The sequence below is a fragment of the Netta rufina genome, assembly GCF_964035555.1.
Source record: "Netta rufina genome assembly, chromosome: Z".
NCBI classification, from domain to species: Eukaryota; Metazoa; Chordata; class Aves; order Anseriformes; family Anatidae; genus Netta; species Netta rufina.
Window position 1 is genome coordinate 64,648,050 of NC_140126.1, and position 15,892 is coordinate 64,663,941.

A 15,892-nucleotide genomic window follows, 5' to 3' on the forward strand; every position below is an offset into this window, starting at 1 on the left:
AGTGCGGTGTTTCTGCCTTCCTTATACTGAACAAATACCATGTTTAATGTTTTGTTGGTTTTTTTTGTTGTTGTTGTTGTTCAAGTAATGTTTATTCGTGTGCAGTCAGTTAAAAAACATTCATGTAGAACATCTTTGGTCTTTTTTAGGTCCGTTTTCTATCTGACCTTGTGAACTGTCACGTAATAGCTGCACCGTCAATGGTCGCTATGTTTGAGAACTTTGTGAGTGTGACACAGGAGGAAGATGTACCCCAAGTAAGCAAAAGATCCATAGGCTTCTCTAGGGCTGTTTTAATGGCACTATTACTGTATCAAAACTTCTATACTTCAGCTTCAAACAGGGAAGTTTTAGAGGTAGCAACCTAAATGGACTGTCACGTGGAGGTTCCTTGGCATGAGTAGAAGTTGCCTCTGGTGCTTAGAAAATAATATGCGTATGGTAAGAAAGCATGGGCCTTTATATTGAGGTAGCTGAACCAAATCCTTTTTACTTTACCTTGGCAACTGCATAGTGCCTGGATTGTTCTGCCAAGCTTGTTTACCGTTGTGACACAGATAATCCGCAGAAGGACTGTGAAGGTGGTAAGTTTTCCAAGTTTCCTGTCATGGTTCAAGTTAAAAATCATACATTCCAATAATACATTTTTTTCATGGCTTGCCAATCCAGTCTTTAACTGCTGATCTTTATGTCCCCACAAAACAGTAGTTTTTCATAATGTTTTAGTTTAAATTAAAATGGGATGTATGTATGAGAACTTACAGAGCTTAATTGTACGCTTAGTTTTCAGAATTCTCCTTCTTGTAGGTCCGATGTGACTGGTACATGTTTGCGTTTCTGTCATCTTTGCCTTGGGTTGGAAAGGAGTTATATGAGAAAAAGGATGCTGAGATGGATCGCCTCTTGTCTCAGACAGAAAGCTATCTGAAGTAAGTTGTAAGCCGTTAAAATAATCCTAAAGTTACTTATTCAAGCATGAATTAATAGCTTTGATTATTCATATAAAAATTCTATCAAGTCTGATGTCTGAGTCGTTTGGGGAAGGAACATTGAAAAACAGAAGGATAGATTTTGTTTCTAATTTGAAAAGTTTTTTTTATATTGTTTAGTGCTAGGGTATGCGGAAGGTCTTGCCCAACTCATGCTCAACTGTGATGTGCATACTGGTAGGTTACTTCAGTGTTCTACGGGTTTTGCCTAGATGGTTCAAGTTAACGTTGCTGTCGAGATACTTTAAATAATTACAAACCTTCTTTTTGTGTACCATAGACTTCATCAGCTGGAGAGACTTAAGTGGTAGTACAGTCACACACAAAAAATGCTGTCCTAAATTAGCCTTTAATAGTAAAGCTTTCTGTTCTGTGTAAACAGACGCCGCCAGAAGATTCATGTACCCATGCTTCAAGTTTGGACTGCTGATAAACCACATCCACAAGAAGAGGTGACTGGTTTTTACTTTACATTCTTTCAGAAAGTTTGAAACACAATTTTTGCCTGAAGCGTCCTTTAATCAGAACTATAAAATTAAGAGGTATCTCCAAAAGTGTTAATGCTTTGAATTATCTCCTGTTTGTCATTATTTCTGAGAAGTCCTGGATAAGGAGTTCTCTTTTAAGTCTTGGACCAAAGCATAAGGTTTTATGGGGTGAGTAGGAGACGGCTGACAAGTCCCTGACTAAATGTTATTAAATGAAGAGTGGTTGTAAGCTGGAGTATTCTTTTTGGACTTGCATGTACAGGGCTTCTTGCTAAAAGGGCCTTTATGACAAGCAGCGTGTAATTACTTACTCATCCCTTACTGTTTTCTCCCTGCAAGAAAGAAACCTTTGAAGTGGCTTCACTTCCCCTAGGAAGTGCTAAACAAACACGTAGAAGCTGTATGCAGCAGTTACTGTGTCATCTTTCACAATTAAACTTCAAAATATTAGGTGGACGAGGTGGCATCTGGCTGGCTTAGGTAGAATTTGCCTTTTCTGTTTTTTATTTTTTTCGCAGTTACTTTCTTTTTTTTTCCTCCTCCCTTGAGTTTGAGGATAATTTTTGTTGGAAAGCAATGAAAATCGGGTTGATTTTCTGAGAAATTTTGGAACTTGGGCCTTTTTGTACATTTTGTTCACTGTTCTGATTAAATCAGATGCCTATTTTTAAATTCCCAGTCTTAACAATTGCCTTGTTAGTCATAATTTGAAGAAATGGGCTTTCTGATTATGATTGATATGTCAACATGAGCGTTCTGCCTACCCAATATCTAGATTTCCTTACTTAGTTCTGTAGAGAACAGATTAGCAGAGTGCATTTGAGACCTGCTGTTATCCAGAGTACTGTAAACATTACTATTCACTTTAGGTGCCTGTACTAGTTATGTTTCCATTTCATAGTGTGATGATTTCAGTAAATGCAAAGCACTTTCACGTGAAGATGCTTCTTGTGTTGGTTGTACCTTGAAAACTGCGTTCAGTAAGGCCACAGGCTGTAGTGGTTTGTGGCCTCCAGAGGTCCTGGACTGCTTTTATCAGGACTGTAGAAAGCAACTAAACCAGGCAAACTGCTATCATGGTCTCCTGGGCTTTGTTTTAGTGTTCTGAAAACGTATCAGTGTTTGAGTTTTGCTAACAAAATATTGTGTGGAATTTGCAACGCCTCTGGTGGTTGGAGTTCCTAAATTATCTCTTGGTTTACTGAATCATTAGATCCCGCAATAAGCAGTTAAAGCAACTGTTTATTCTTTTCTGAATGCAATGCAGAATTTAAAACATAAATTTCTGATTGTGCCGTGAGCTGCAAGCTTTGTTACTTATTCAGCATACCTGATGTTTCTTTTTTTTTTTTTTTTGTCTTTCAGTATTTAGATTGCCTTTGGTCTCAGATTCAGAAGTTGAAAAAAGACCGCTGGCAAGAGCGACACATTCTGAGGCCCTACTTGGCTTTTGATAGCATTCTTTGTGAAGCACTGCAACACAATCTGCCTCCGTTCACTCCTCCGCCTCACACTGAAGATTCAGTGTATCCGATGCCAAGGGTTATTTTTAGGATGTTTGACTATACAGATGACCCCGAGGTACGTGACTCCCGTGGAGGAGCTGATTTTACAATTAGGTTCAGGGGTCAGCAGCAGACATATAGACAAAAGTATATAGGAATAGGAAAGAATATGTATTGATTTCCCCAAGTACTTTTATACCTCCCTTTGCTTAAAGTCTGCTACCTTTTACCTTCATTTCTTGATGCCCAATTTTTGTCACCAATGAGACCATGACCAGTATTCTCTTCACTCTATCCTGGCCATTTTTTAACCGTATTTTCACTCAAGCATGTTTTTTTCTGAGCTGCTTGTTATTAACCTGCCTCATTGCTATGTAGACCAAAAGAAGAAGTGGATGCTTCACGAACTCGTGATTATATTCTCTAATTTTGTTTCCTTTTATGAGCCCTTGTATTCATTTTGTTTTAAATATAAGTCTGAGGTTTGCGTGGAACTGTGTCACACCAACTTCTCAGTAGGATACAGGGCAGCTGAGAGCTCACCATATTTGTTTTTTTTTTTCCATGTGTACATAGAAGTAGTATAGTTTGCCTAACTTTCACGAATCTTCATTCTTTTTTTGAACTAGGGCCCTGTCATGCCTGGCAGCCACTCTGTTGAACGATTTGTAATAGAAGAGAACCTTCACTGCATCATCAAATCCCACTGGAAAGAGAGAAAAACTTGGTAGGAAGAGCTTATGCTATGGGGCCCTGGTGCTTACATACTACCATGGTATCAGTAGTATCAGGGATACGCAGAGTCCTGCACTGGTTACACAAGAGCTTGGGATTAAATGTTTCCTAGAGTGTTTGATTAACTTCATTTACTACATTTAACTGTATTAAAACTGTTAGCTGCAATACTGTGGGGCTATAATACACTGATAATGAAGATTACATATAATGCTGGGGTCTGTGGAACGGTATCTTCTTGAGAAGGGAATTACTTGATAATAAAGAATGTGGTGCAAAAATTTATACAGACACACTTAACCCTTCATTGGAGCCCTATGGAGAGTATGGTTGTGTTACTCTTCCTGGAGTTTTAAAGAAGCTTATTTGTTCAAGCAGGATGAGCATTGAGCTGGTGTTCACAAAGATGCTTTTGCTTCCTACTCCTTGTTGCCCTGTTCTCATAGGGATTACATGGCAGAGAAAATGGAGCCAGCTCTGGGTACTTATTGCAGGGTCAGCAAATTACATGTGTTTGAATTTGGAAGCGCCAGTAACCAGTCAAGGCACATTTCTTCATTTCTTTTTTCTGGGTAATATCTGGTGGGGGTGATTGGTAACTGAGGTTGTTTGCCACAAGTAATTGTCTGTGTCATGCTTCCGTGCAAAACCCACCAAACTGGGTATAGGGTACAAAAAATGGGCAAAACCAATGCTTGATGGAGTGTGATAGTTTTTTGCTTGCAGCTTTTTCATTCAGAAGGAACTGGAAATTCAAGGTTGTTGCAGTTATTGGAAGAGTCTGTTAATTCCCTGAGAAAGTAAATGAGGCAGATTCAAGATTTGCCAGAGGTAGAAATAAAATAAAGAGAGTATCAGTTGTTTGCTATGAAATAATGGTAGGTGATAAAGAGCTGGTTAAAAGAGGAAGCATTTGAAGCTTGGGAGTTTCTTATATAACCTGTTAGCTCAATTGTGCTTTCAAGTCATTCTGAACATCTGTTTCAGTTTGGATTTTTTTTCCACTTCGTATGTGCGTGCCAGAATTTCACATCACCATGCAAAACTACTTTGCTTAGCGATACAGAATTCAAATGTTATAGCAAAAGAGAAATAAAATACGTCTTTACAGGTCGTAGTTCAGGCAGTGCCAGTGAGCTCTTGTGCTGCTCATGTTGTAAGTGTCCTGTGAAACAACAGAGAGTCTTTGGAAGTGCTGTTGATTTGTGTGTGTGCTGATTTTGTGTGAATTCTTGCCCAGAATTAAGCATTTCCTGTAGCTTTGTTACTTGATCTTTACATCATGTTTGCTGTGTTATATTCAGAACTAAACGTACCTATGGTTTTGCAGTGCTGCCCAGCTGTTGAGCTATCCAGGAAATAACAAGATCCCCTTGAACTACCACATAGTCGAGGTATGTGTTGTATAGGTAACTTCTTTCGTAGCTCCTTATTTCACAAATAAGACATCCCAATTAGCTCCATGATAGATCAATTAAATTACAGTTTGATTTGGGAGTCAACCAGAAGCTCACTGAATTCTAGGAATGACTTCAATGAGCAAGTTATATACGATCAAATGCTGGTTTTATTCTTTTTGTTGTAACTTTAACTCAGTGTGTGGGAGCTTTGGTCAAGTACTGAAATTTCTTAGTGCACTAGTATTCCAGGCGGTAGCATCTCCCAAACATTCTTCCTTCTAATTTATCCCACAGTTGAAGAGTTGGCTACAATTGAGTCACTTTTGCTTTAAAAAAAAAAAAAGGCACAAATTTGAAATATAGGAAACTCCTTTTAAACATAAGAAGACTGTGTTGTTATGGTTTGGTTGGTTGGTTGGTTTTTCTTCAGTGAATGTGGTTAAACCCTGAAAGAGCTTGCCCATGGAAGGTGTGGATTCTCCATCCTTGGAGTATAAAACCCTCCAAAAAGCAGCCCTAAGCAACCTGTTCTAGGTGACCCTGCCTTGGGCAAGGGGACTTGACTAAATAATCTCCAGCCAACCTGAGCTGCTCTGTGTGATTCTGCGGGTGGATCTTCTACATGAACGTATTGGCCTGGCCCCGTAAAGATCTTGAAGTGAAATAGTGATGTTTCCTCCAGGGCACTTCCCATGTTAGAGGAGTTTAATTAAACGTAATGTGTATCAGAAGAGCAGCGTAGGTTTTCTTGTAATGCCTCTTTTCAAAGGTCTGTTTTCATGATACAGAGCTGTATAAAACTTCGTTAATTTCTAATCAAAAATTGAAAGGAATTGACAGATTTCAGTAATAATCCTGACTTATATAAAGGCTTTATGAAGAAGTAACTGTCTATAAATAGGAATTTCATAGTTAATTATAACAAGAAATAATCTAACGTAGAAGGTGTATCTTAATAAAGACGGGATTGAGAATTTCTGTTGGCACCAAAATGGCAAATATTCTGAATGCTGGTAAGTTGTGTTATGTTTGGTCATGTTGCTCTATTTGTACTCTGAATTCAGAAGAGAGGAATCTCAAAATTGATGATAATTTTCTGTCTTAACATCAAAATATCGTCAGTGGTCTTATCTTCAATATCTTCTGGTGCTGTATATGGCTATATGGCTAGGTGCTTTATGCTCAGCTCAGTGTTAGTGCCACCAAGTAGTTACTGCAATTCCTGATGAAATAAGTTACTTAAACACCCTGGAAATCCACTGATTCAAAGACTCGGAGGATATGAAATTAAAAAGTCTGCATAGACAAAGTGACTGGAGACAAATGCAAGATTGGTGTATGAATTGTATTGACTGTATCTGTCACAATTTCCTTTTTCTTGCAATTTTGAGTTGTTCTAGAATGTTAACGTTATTACTTATGACTGTGTATTTTTAAAGAAGTTCCTGAATTTTTAAGGCTTAGCATGCATTTTGCAGACTTGTTCATTCTGCTTGCTACTACTCCTTTGTAAGGTTTCTCTTAACATTCAAGCCAGAAGTTTATTGCTTTCAACAGCAGTTCAGCAGTTTCATCTGTGAAATTTCACTAACTTTTGTCATATGGCACAGAACAGTCGATATAATGTTGTCTAACAAATAAATTAATAAAATAAATAAAGTATTATTTAAGACTGAGACCATAACCGTAAATGTAGCCTGAAACTGCTCAGTATCTTCCCAAATATATGTATTTTTGAGGTACGTAAGGCTGCATGCTGTAGTTTGTCAGGCCGAGCTGTGTTCGTCAGAACGCTCTGTGCTCCCTAGAACCTGTGCAAAATATTCTCAAACGTGGCACCTTTCAGCAGCTGCTTATAAGCATATTTGTGGTATTACTGGTAGCTGTGAACAGAGAGTGTCTCGGCAGCGTGACTGGGTTGCTGTACTGGTATGACCTGTTGTGCGCTTATGGCTTTTGGACAGAGTTTGGATGTTCAGGTTTTCAGAGCCCTGACCTTTCTTGTGACCTGGTTATTTTCACAAAGTGCTGCATGCCAGTTTGAAACACTTCATCTGAACGTTTGATAACAAACCCATGATGAACATCAGAACTATTGCCTTGAGGAGTGTCTCAGAGAGGTATTTAGTGGTTGTCCAATTGTTGCTGTTTCCCATCTTCAGAATAGGAGTAGTTCTGTGCCTGACAGGGTCCCATCTGCACCTTTTTATCATGTTTTTCAACATTACGTCCAAATTATTTTGTCGTGGAAAGGTTCTTCAGTTCCTTATGGTCTCTTCATGCTTTTAAATCCATCCTCAGAATATAAAGTTCTAGTCAGTGTGTTTTCACGTGCTGTTTGTGATGTCTATAAATGGATGTTGATTTCTTACGCTAGTAAGATTATCTACTGCTTACTCGTTTAAGCTTTAATTCTTCTCTTCCGTGTTTATTTGGAAGTTGTCAGTGAGGAAAATCACCAGCTATAATGAATCAGAGGTTCCTGATTCCTGTGATGTAATTTAAATCTAGTTGAGAGTGGCATGCAAACTAAACAGAAGCTCAGACATGAACGTTGTATAGTGATGATTTCTTCATAGCCCTTAAAGGTTGACGTCCTATTATTTAGGCAAAGTTGAAAATAAAACATGAATGCAGGACTGTTTTTAGCTTTCTTACAAGGATCCTCAGCCAAGGGGTACAGGGCATATATTTTTGTTGCATAAAATGCTGGTTGTAATTTTCAGTTTCAAGTTGTGGCTTTTATTTATATAAGTTTTTCCACATAGAAGAAAAGAGGCCACTGTGGAAAAGTACAGGTTTATTTTTCTTGTAAATAGTCTCTTGTATTAAATGAAGCTTAAGCATATGGTATGTTTAATATTTATTATTTAAGAGGATTAGATAATTTCAGCTTTGGTTTGCTCAGATCATTTGGTGATGATGCAATATGGCATATTAAAACCAGGCACATTGCTAGACATGTATAATGCTGGGATGGCGTAGTATTAATTTGGACGATGAGGGCAGTTGCTCACTGTTTTTGTGTGATGTAGAGTTACCATTGTCTTTACAAATTTCACTTTTTTTTTTTCCTGGAACATATATTTGACAGTAATATGAAGTCATTTGTGTATGTTGTTGTTCAAGGTTGATGTCACTGTTCTGGAGCTGAGGGTTTTGGAGGCCGACGTCTGGCTGTGCTCTAATTGTATGCTTTCCTCTCCTACAGGTGATATTTGCAGAATTGTTTCAGCTTCCATCTCCGCCACACATTGAAGTCATGTACACGACACTGCTGATTGAACTGTGCAAACTTCAGCCTGGTTCTTTACCACAAGTCGTATCCTTTCCTTGCTGCTGGAGAGCGTTTTTAAAATGGAGTCTTTATGTTATTTGTTCCGTGGGTGCGGAGACAGCAATAAATACTGTCAGTAATAATGCCTGTTACACTCACATGAAAGAACAACACAGCCCACATAGCACAGATCTAGTCTTGCTGGTTGGGCAAGACTCTTCAGATTTCTGGACACTGTTCTGGTACTTCCTCTCACCTACCCAAGAAGTGCTGTTTTAGTGAGGGGATAAAATATTAGCTCTCCTGTTTGTCAGTATAGCCTGTTAGGTCTGGATAATGTGTGGCACGGTCACAGATGCATTACAGGCTGAGAAAGAAAGGAAGTGACAAACTTGATCTTTTGTTCTAACAGCTAAGTGAGCGCTCCTACTCTTTTTTTTTTTTTTTTTTTTTTTTTTTTCCTCCAGTAGGAAGTGTAGCAGATGATTTAAAGGAACTTGCTTGAGTTCCCACTCAAATGCTCCCACTACGAGCATTTGAAAGGTCAGTAATCATCTGTCAGCACAGATAGAGTAGCTAAATGCTGAAGAAGGATGCATGACTCCCAGCTAATTCTGACTATTACATTGTCCCTGTTGTGCTGCCATTTTAGATCATGTTAGCTCATCATTTCAGGTCAAGCTATAGACTCTGAGAATGGAGGGCTGTGAACAGATGCCTGCTAACTTCATTCACAAATTTTCATTATATTTCATGATATCACTCACTTTTTGAAAACCATACAATCTCATTGATCTATTCCTAGAGTTGTGTGTCCCTCTGTGCAGGAAGTTTTTAGTGTTAATATGGACGCCATAAGGATAAAGCCCTTCTGGGTGAAATCAGTGTAGACATACTTTCTCAATACTTCAGTGTTGATCAAAGATCATGAGTAAGCTTCGACAGCAGCCTGTGAAGCCATGATGGTGAGATTACAGAAATACTCCATTAGGAAGTTGGTGTCCATTTATATCAGTGCAGTTTCCATTCTTGTGTGATCAGAATTCTGACTTTCTGTAGAAGAATCACATAGTCTTGTTACAATAACAGATGAAAAATAGACTGGGATTAGAAGGTAGAACTCACTTCTTGGCCTGTAGTCTGTGTTCTTTTCCACTGCAGTTTTTCTGTGATTTACCTGATCCTGGAGCAGTCAGTACAAGAGTTGGTAAGATTCTATTCAAAAACTGAAAAGAACTACAAATGACTTATTTAATGCTTCTCTGTTAACCTTAATAAGAAACTTTCAGCTTGCACAAGCGACAGAAATGCTCTACATGCGTTTGGATACAATGAATACAACCTGTGTAGACAGGTAAAAGTGTTCTGGAGATGACAGAAAATGTTATTAATTCTTCTTGTGCATTGGGTATTGAGGAATCTGTGGAAGGAATAATCCAAAATCTGTGTTAGAACTTTATGGTGCTGTTCAAAATGATTTTGGGGGCTCTGGAATTGATCAGTCTAAATAGAAAGTAGACGACTCTTGGCCTCCTTATAAACACTCCATGGTGAGCTGGTGAGAACTTTCTCACGTTCCAGCCTGGTATTCCAGTTCATTGATAGTTGACTGGTACTCTGTCTGGTACTAAGCCTGCTCCCTAGCGGCCTGGCAAGTGAGTGGGAAATGGAGTCTCGGCACGTGTGCCACCCAGAGGAGAGTGGCTGTCATTTTGCTGCTTGAGTGAAAACTGCGTTGTGCAGGAGAGCTGCTAATTACTCATCAAAAATGTGAAAGTTGCATATGCACGCTAAGTTTACGTTTTGTTGGCTTAGTATGTATGTATGTATGTATCTGTATGTATGGAACAACAGAATGTGACAGGCTGTCTTGTTCTTCCAAAATAGCTAGTTTCTGTTTCTCTGAACTTGGTCTTTCATATCTGTCAACATAAATGTAATGCTATAATGGCTTTAGAGTTCATGCTTGCTTTTGACAGGTAGAATACGTTTACAGGAAAATCTCAACTGAAAGTTTTCCTGCACTTCTGGTATTTAATGGAGTTTTTTTTTTTTCCTTTTGATAAAGATTTATTAATTGGTTTTCTCACCACTTGAGCAACTTCCAGTTCCGTTGGAGCTGGGAAGATTGGTAAGTTTCTTTCCTTTTAATCTGAACCTCATATTGCAAAAACCTTAAACTTTCAAACTTATTCATGAAATGTCACAGTATAGTGGCCCTGTTAATTGCTTTCCTCTAACTTTTCAGAGATCTTTTTATAATCTGTTCACCACCATTCAGTGGCAGGTTATCTTGATAATCTTCTTAGTTACTGTATTGTCTGTCCCTGACTAGCTTTGTGAAGAATCTCATGTAAGTGCGAGTGTGCCCTAAGGAGAAATAGAAATTTCTTTAGATTGTGCTGTGGCCTCGGTCAGTTGTTGGCAAATTCTCTGAAATGGCTCCTTATTTTAATGATTTGTTCTGATGCTTTCTCTCTTTGTATCCTGTGTTCAGGCTGTGACGATGCTCTCTCTCCTACTCTAACCTTTCATTTTAACCTTTGTCCTTGGGACCTTGAGGTCTGTTTCCCTCCTGCCAAATCCTAGTACACAAAGTTCCAGCAGAGCTGCCCCAGCCACCCATTCTTATTTTGCCAAATCTTGAATTTGCATTCCTGGCTGGAGATCCGTGGACTCTTATCACTGTCTAACCACAGGTTTCCCAGGTTTTGTGTTCCAGACGCCATGCTGGCTCTTTACTGCCATCTTGTTGCTCACTCTCTCCATTTTAGCAATATCACCTTGGCGTTCAGTCCTCTTTACAGACCTAACTTCTGCAGCCTGCTACCATACACGCTCTCCATAGGTGATCTGCCCAAGCCTCATGGAGAGGGGTGCAGTACGTTGCTGTGGCATTACTCAAGTTTCTTGTGTTGTCCTTGTAGAGTTAAGTGCTTGCTGGTTACTCTAGTATACATCCATGTTGGCTGACCAGCCAGTGCTCTTCAAAGAGCTGATTTTTCTTTGCATGGATGTTCCTTGATGGGAATGCTTATGTGGGTTTCTATCACAAGCTGCCATTTTTCACAAATCTTGAAAATGTCACTATATTTGAGATTTTTCTTCAACTGAAATGCATTTGAAATCAGCCAGAAGCTCAGAAATTCCTGTGAGGGAGGAACAGACTAGGAAATCACACAAGGTTCTTTTCCTCAGGAAAGAGAAAGCAGGCTAACCATCAGCACAAGCTATTTTTGGTCTGGTGGGGAAAAGAGTGCTACTTAAAAACAGCATACAAAAGATGAACTTTCAAGATTGCTGATAATAAGGAAATAGTGATAAACCACCTCATTGTCTTAAAAATGCCTACACCGTAAAACAGAAAGTGTTAAGCAGTCCAGCTATGCTTAGGCCATGATTGTTTTGCACGTATTGGGCTAAGCCAGAAAGAGACTAACTCACAAATTCTTTCACTAAAAACTATTGCATTCTGTCCTTTGATAGGTCAGATTGTCTTACTCAGGACCTTGAAAAGCCCAAACCCAAATTTGTGAGAGAGGTTTTGGAAAAATGCATGCGGTAAGTAACACCCTTAGATAGTTGAGTTTTAAACAAAGTTTGATCTTTTCTTCTGGATATAGTCAGATTCATTTTAACTTTTATCTTACACATGTCTGTTCTTACAATTCAGTCTCAGCTAAGAGATGAGTCTGTGCTATTTTGTTCTGGCCTACAATACTGTAGGACACTTAAAACACTAATTCTATCAGAGAGAGGGAGAAATAGGTGGAGCAAATGGTAGTGAGCTAGCTATCTCTAGGTATGCCCACCTATGTTTACAAAAAGATGTACTTCACCACAGGCATGGAAAGAAACAGAGTTCAGTCAGTATTTCTGGAAAGTATTAGGCATTCGCAGAGATAGAGGGAACTGATTATAAGTTACTCTAAAAGAATCAAGATCATTCATAGCTTCTGGGCCTCTATGATGTTGCTTGTATTTAAAAATAATAATAGTAGTAATTCACAAACAAGTTTCTCCAAAGCCCAACAATAAGAGTACACAATCAGGACTAGACTTAGGATTCTAGAGAGAGAAGGATATAGAAGGGAGAAAGAGCAAAATATTCAAAAAGCCCATGTTGTTCAGCGTCCCACACGGAAACATTAATCCATTTTAGAGTGATATAGAGTATAGAGTGATTTAGAGTATAGGAAGGGTGAAAGTATTGTACTACAAAATGAATGCATTTTTTTCTGTTACATTCTTCCATTTCACTGGAAACTGGTGGTGAAATTTAAGCCTTTATAGTAATCAAATAAGTTGGAAAGTAAAATCAAGAGATTTGTAGACATGAAGACATTTAATATTTTTTTCTGCTTGGATTACCAATGTCTTACTAGTTTTCTAGAAAGCATTTTAGGCTTTTGCATAAAGCATCCTACCTAGCAGCTTCTAAATCTTTTCACAAGCTAAATTGTGAAGATGATGCTCTCAGTATCAAAGTATTTGAATAGAGAGCATCTTCTGGCAAGTTACTTTTACTAACAAGTAGAAGCTACCACTGTGTTGAAGAAACATCTGTGAAATGTAAAGACCAGGAAAAAAAAAACATTGTAAATCAATGACTTTGGTGTTGGCCCTGATGTTATAGTGTTGTGGTTTAACCTGTCCAGCAGCTACACACCACACAGCCATTTGCTCACCCTCCTCACTCCCTCTCTGGAATGAGAGAAACGGGAACACGAAGCATGTGGGTTGAGATAAAGACAGTTTATTAGGACAGAAAATAAAGGAAAATAATGACAGTAATGATGATAATAGTACTAATAACAATAATGTGTACAAAGCAAGTGATGCACAATGCAATTGCTCACCACCCGCTGACTGATGCCCAGCCTAACCCTGAGCAGCCGGCCCCCCAGCCCCGGCTAGCCACCCCTGTATATTGTTTAGTGTGACCCCAGATGATATGGAATACCCCTTTGGCCAGTTTGGGTCAGCTCTCCCGGGTCTGTCCCCTCCCAGCTCCTGCTGCACCCCCAGCCTGCCTGCTGGCAGGACAGAGCCAGGAGCTGAGAAGTCCTTGGCTTAGTGTAAGCACTGCTCTGCAACAACCAAAACATCGGTGTGTTATCAACATGATTCTCATCCTGAATCCAAAACACAGCGCCGTGCCAGCTGCTAGGAGGAAAATTAACTATCGTAGCTGATACCCGGACATATACCCATCTTCATTCTGCTCTGTGAAACTTATTTCCAGACTCTCCTACCATCAGCGAATAATAGACATTGTTCCTGCAAGCTTTTCTGTCCTCAGTCCTGCAAATCCAGTGTGCATTTACAAATATGGAGATGAAAGCAATAGTAAGTATTACGTGGTAGGTTACTTGAGTGGTCGAATTCAAGTGTTTCAGAGCAAGGGAGCACACTAGATTGAGCGTATCGGTTGCCTTCATAAAGAAAAGTGCAGGTGAAACAAATAAGTGATTTTTTTTATGGGCACATATGTTCCATATGAGCAATTAATACAAAGTCTGGATCTCTGTATTACTGTCTTTTAATTTTGTAAAAGAAAAGAAAATCCAGATACATTAAGTTATTTTTGCTGAGGTGGTTGTGGTATTGTACAGTATTGCATTGTTTGTCAGAGGACTAAAGTTGGAAAATTCATCTATTTTCCCTGTTCAGGCATAATCCTATGCAAAAGTAAGCACATGAAATGATAATATGGGCTTTTTTTTTTTTTTTTTTTTTTTAACCTTCATAAAACAGTAGAGCATTCTACCAGTAAACTGGGTTTAATGAAACAGCAAATAATGTGGAGATTGATGTAGAGACTTTTTACAACCAATAATAAAAAAATTAATAGACAATCCTAAACATAAAGGTTTCGCCACCAAAGATGAAGTGAGGAAAAACAAGGCAATATTGTATCTTTAGGAAACTGGGGGAGGATGAAATACAACCTCAGAAAGGGAGAGTGATATGTTGACCTCAGCTCTAAAGATTGTACCGAATGTTTTGAATTTAACATGAAGACTAGGAAACCTGCTGAGCAGTGTTATGGAATAGTGGTGTGGACAATGTCAAAAACTGCTAGTTTTTAGTGTATCTGGGAATTGTACTTGCTTCTCTGAGAGGCAAACTGATGATAAAAAGTACTCAATTGTCTACTGATTTTTTTGACCTCTTTGTTTAGGGTCTCTTCCTGGATATACTGTGGCACTCTGTTTAACAATTGCAATTAAAAACAAGGCCAGTAATGATGAAATCTTCAGCATTTTAAAAGATGTGCCTAATCCAAACCAGGATGATGATGATGGTAAGATATCTGTTAGGCTTTGCAAGGCTCTAAATACTTCCGTATGCACTGATTTACACTCCTCTGGAGCTATGTGTGTGCTGGTTAACTGAACTGCTTGTTTCTTCCTTCCTACATTTGGCTTTTAATGTATTAGTAAATAAAAGTCATGCAGCATTGTTAAGGTTTGTTGTAAACGTGTTACATGCAGAAGCAAACCTCTTTTTCTTAACAGCGGTAACCCAGTGCTCGAGATGGCTTTTCCTGGAATTGTCGTCAGAGGCATCATGAAGGAATTTAACATTTCCCTTGCCTTCATAGTACAGTTCATGCTGTTTGCCTTACCCTGTCAATTCAGTGCTTTTGCCCTTGTCTAAAAGCTCCCCTCCTCTCAGTGCAGTCTTATGGCAGACAAGACAGCCGCATGCTGGTGTTAATCTTGCACAGAAGGTGGTTCTCTTCCTCCTACAATAGAAACTCACAATGGGACTCCATGCAAGTTCTGCTGAGCTTTGCAGCCTCAGGCAGTATTGATTGCTAAAGCCCATGCATTTTAGGGGGCAAGAATGAGTACGAGATAGAGAATCTGTCTTCTGAGAAGTGATCTGTGCAATGGGGACGGTTTCATAGTATATAGTATATTTCCATAGTAACAGCAATTGCTCTACCGTGCAAGCAGAGAGCACCAGTAATAAGTTTCTTGTTCTGAGATCCTCTGTCGTGTCTCCTGATGTGGTTTAGGCGTCACCCAGTAATCAGTGTTGCCTGTCCCGCTTGTCTTCATCTGTAGATCTATAGGAAGGATTTAGCACCATTCACCTCTAGTACCCATGTTCGCTAAGCACACTTGTTTGACCTTCTCCCATATTAGAAATAGCCATCCTTTCCTAATCATCCTTAGCTTCACCTGTGCTCACCCACTGTCCTTTCCTAATGGTCTACCAGGCCTTCAGCTTGATGCAAACCTCCTTGGCTCTCCTTCTCTGCTGCTGTTATGTTACATGCTTGTAGTGGGGCTGTGTCTCTGATACCTTCTTCAGTGGTCTGGAATTCACCCCGTGTGTTTTCCCCGTGACAAAACGGGGGTGTGAATATCTGCAATACATATAATACTTGGTAAAATAAGTACTTGGAAAATCTTTACCAGCTCCCTGCTCAGCCTTGCACGCCCCTCTTGCCATTTTATTTTTTTTTTTGTGAAATGAGTTAAAA

The 15,892-nt window shown here is 39.1% G+C and overlaps 1 protein-coding gene across 1 annotated transcript in view; it reads left to right on the forward strand.

The window, feature by feature from the left end:
- Nucleotides 1–15,892, forward strand: part of NCBP1 (nuclear cap binding protein subunit 1) — a 30,793-nt gene that overhangs the window by 3,936 nt on the left and 10,965 nt on the right. The window contains exons 5-16 of the mRNA XM_084304729.1: nucleotides 150–257; nucleotides 808–929; nucleotides 1,372–1,441; nucleotides 2,843–3,058; nucleotides 3,612–3,709; nucleotides 5,048–5,111; nucleotides 8,329–8,439; nucleotides 9,684–9,748; nucleotides 10,463–10,525; nucleotides 11,881–11,955; nucleotides 13,640–13,743; nucleotides 14,579–14,701. Of these exons, the coding sequence (XP_084160855.1) occupies nucleotides 150–257; nucleotides 808–929; nucleotides 1,372–1,441; nucleotides 2,843–3,058; nucleotides 3,612–3,709; nucleotides 5,048–5,111; nucleotides 8,329–8,439; nucleotides 9,684–9,748; nucleotides 10,463–10,525; nucleotides 11,881–11,955; nucleotides 13,640–13,743; nucleotides 14,579–14,701 (1,219 nt within the window). The remainder of the gene's footprint in view (nucleotides 1–149; nucleotides 258–807; nucleotides 930–1,371; nucleotides 1,442–2,842; nucleotides 3,059–3,611; nucleotides 3,710–5,047; nucleotides 5,112–8,328; nucleotides 8,440–9,683; nucleotides 9,749–10,462; nucleotides 10,526–11,880; nucleotides 11,956–13,639; nucleotides 13,744–14,578; nucleotides 14,702–15,892) is intronic.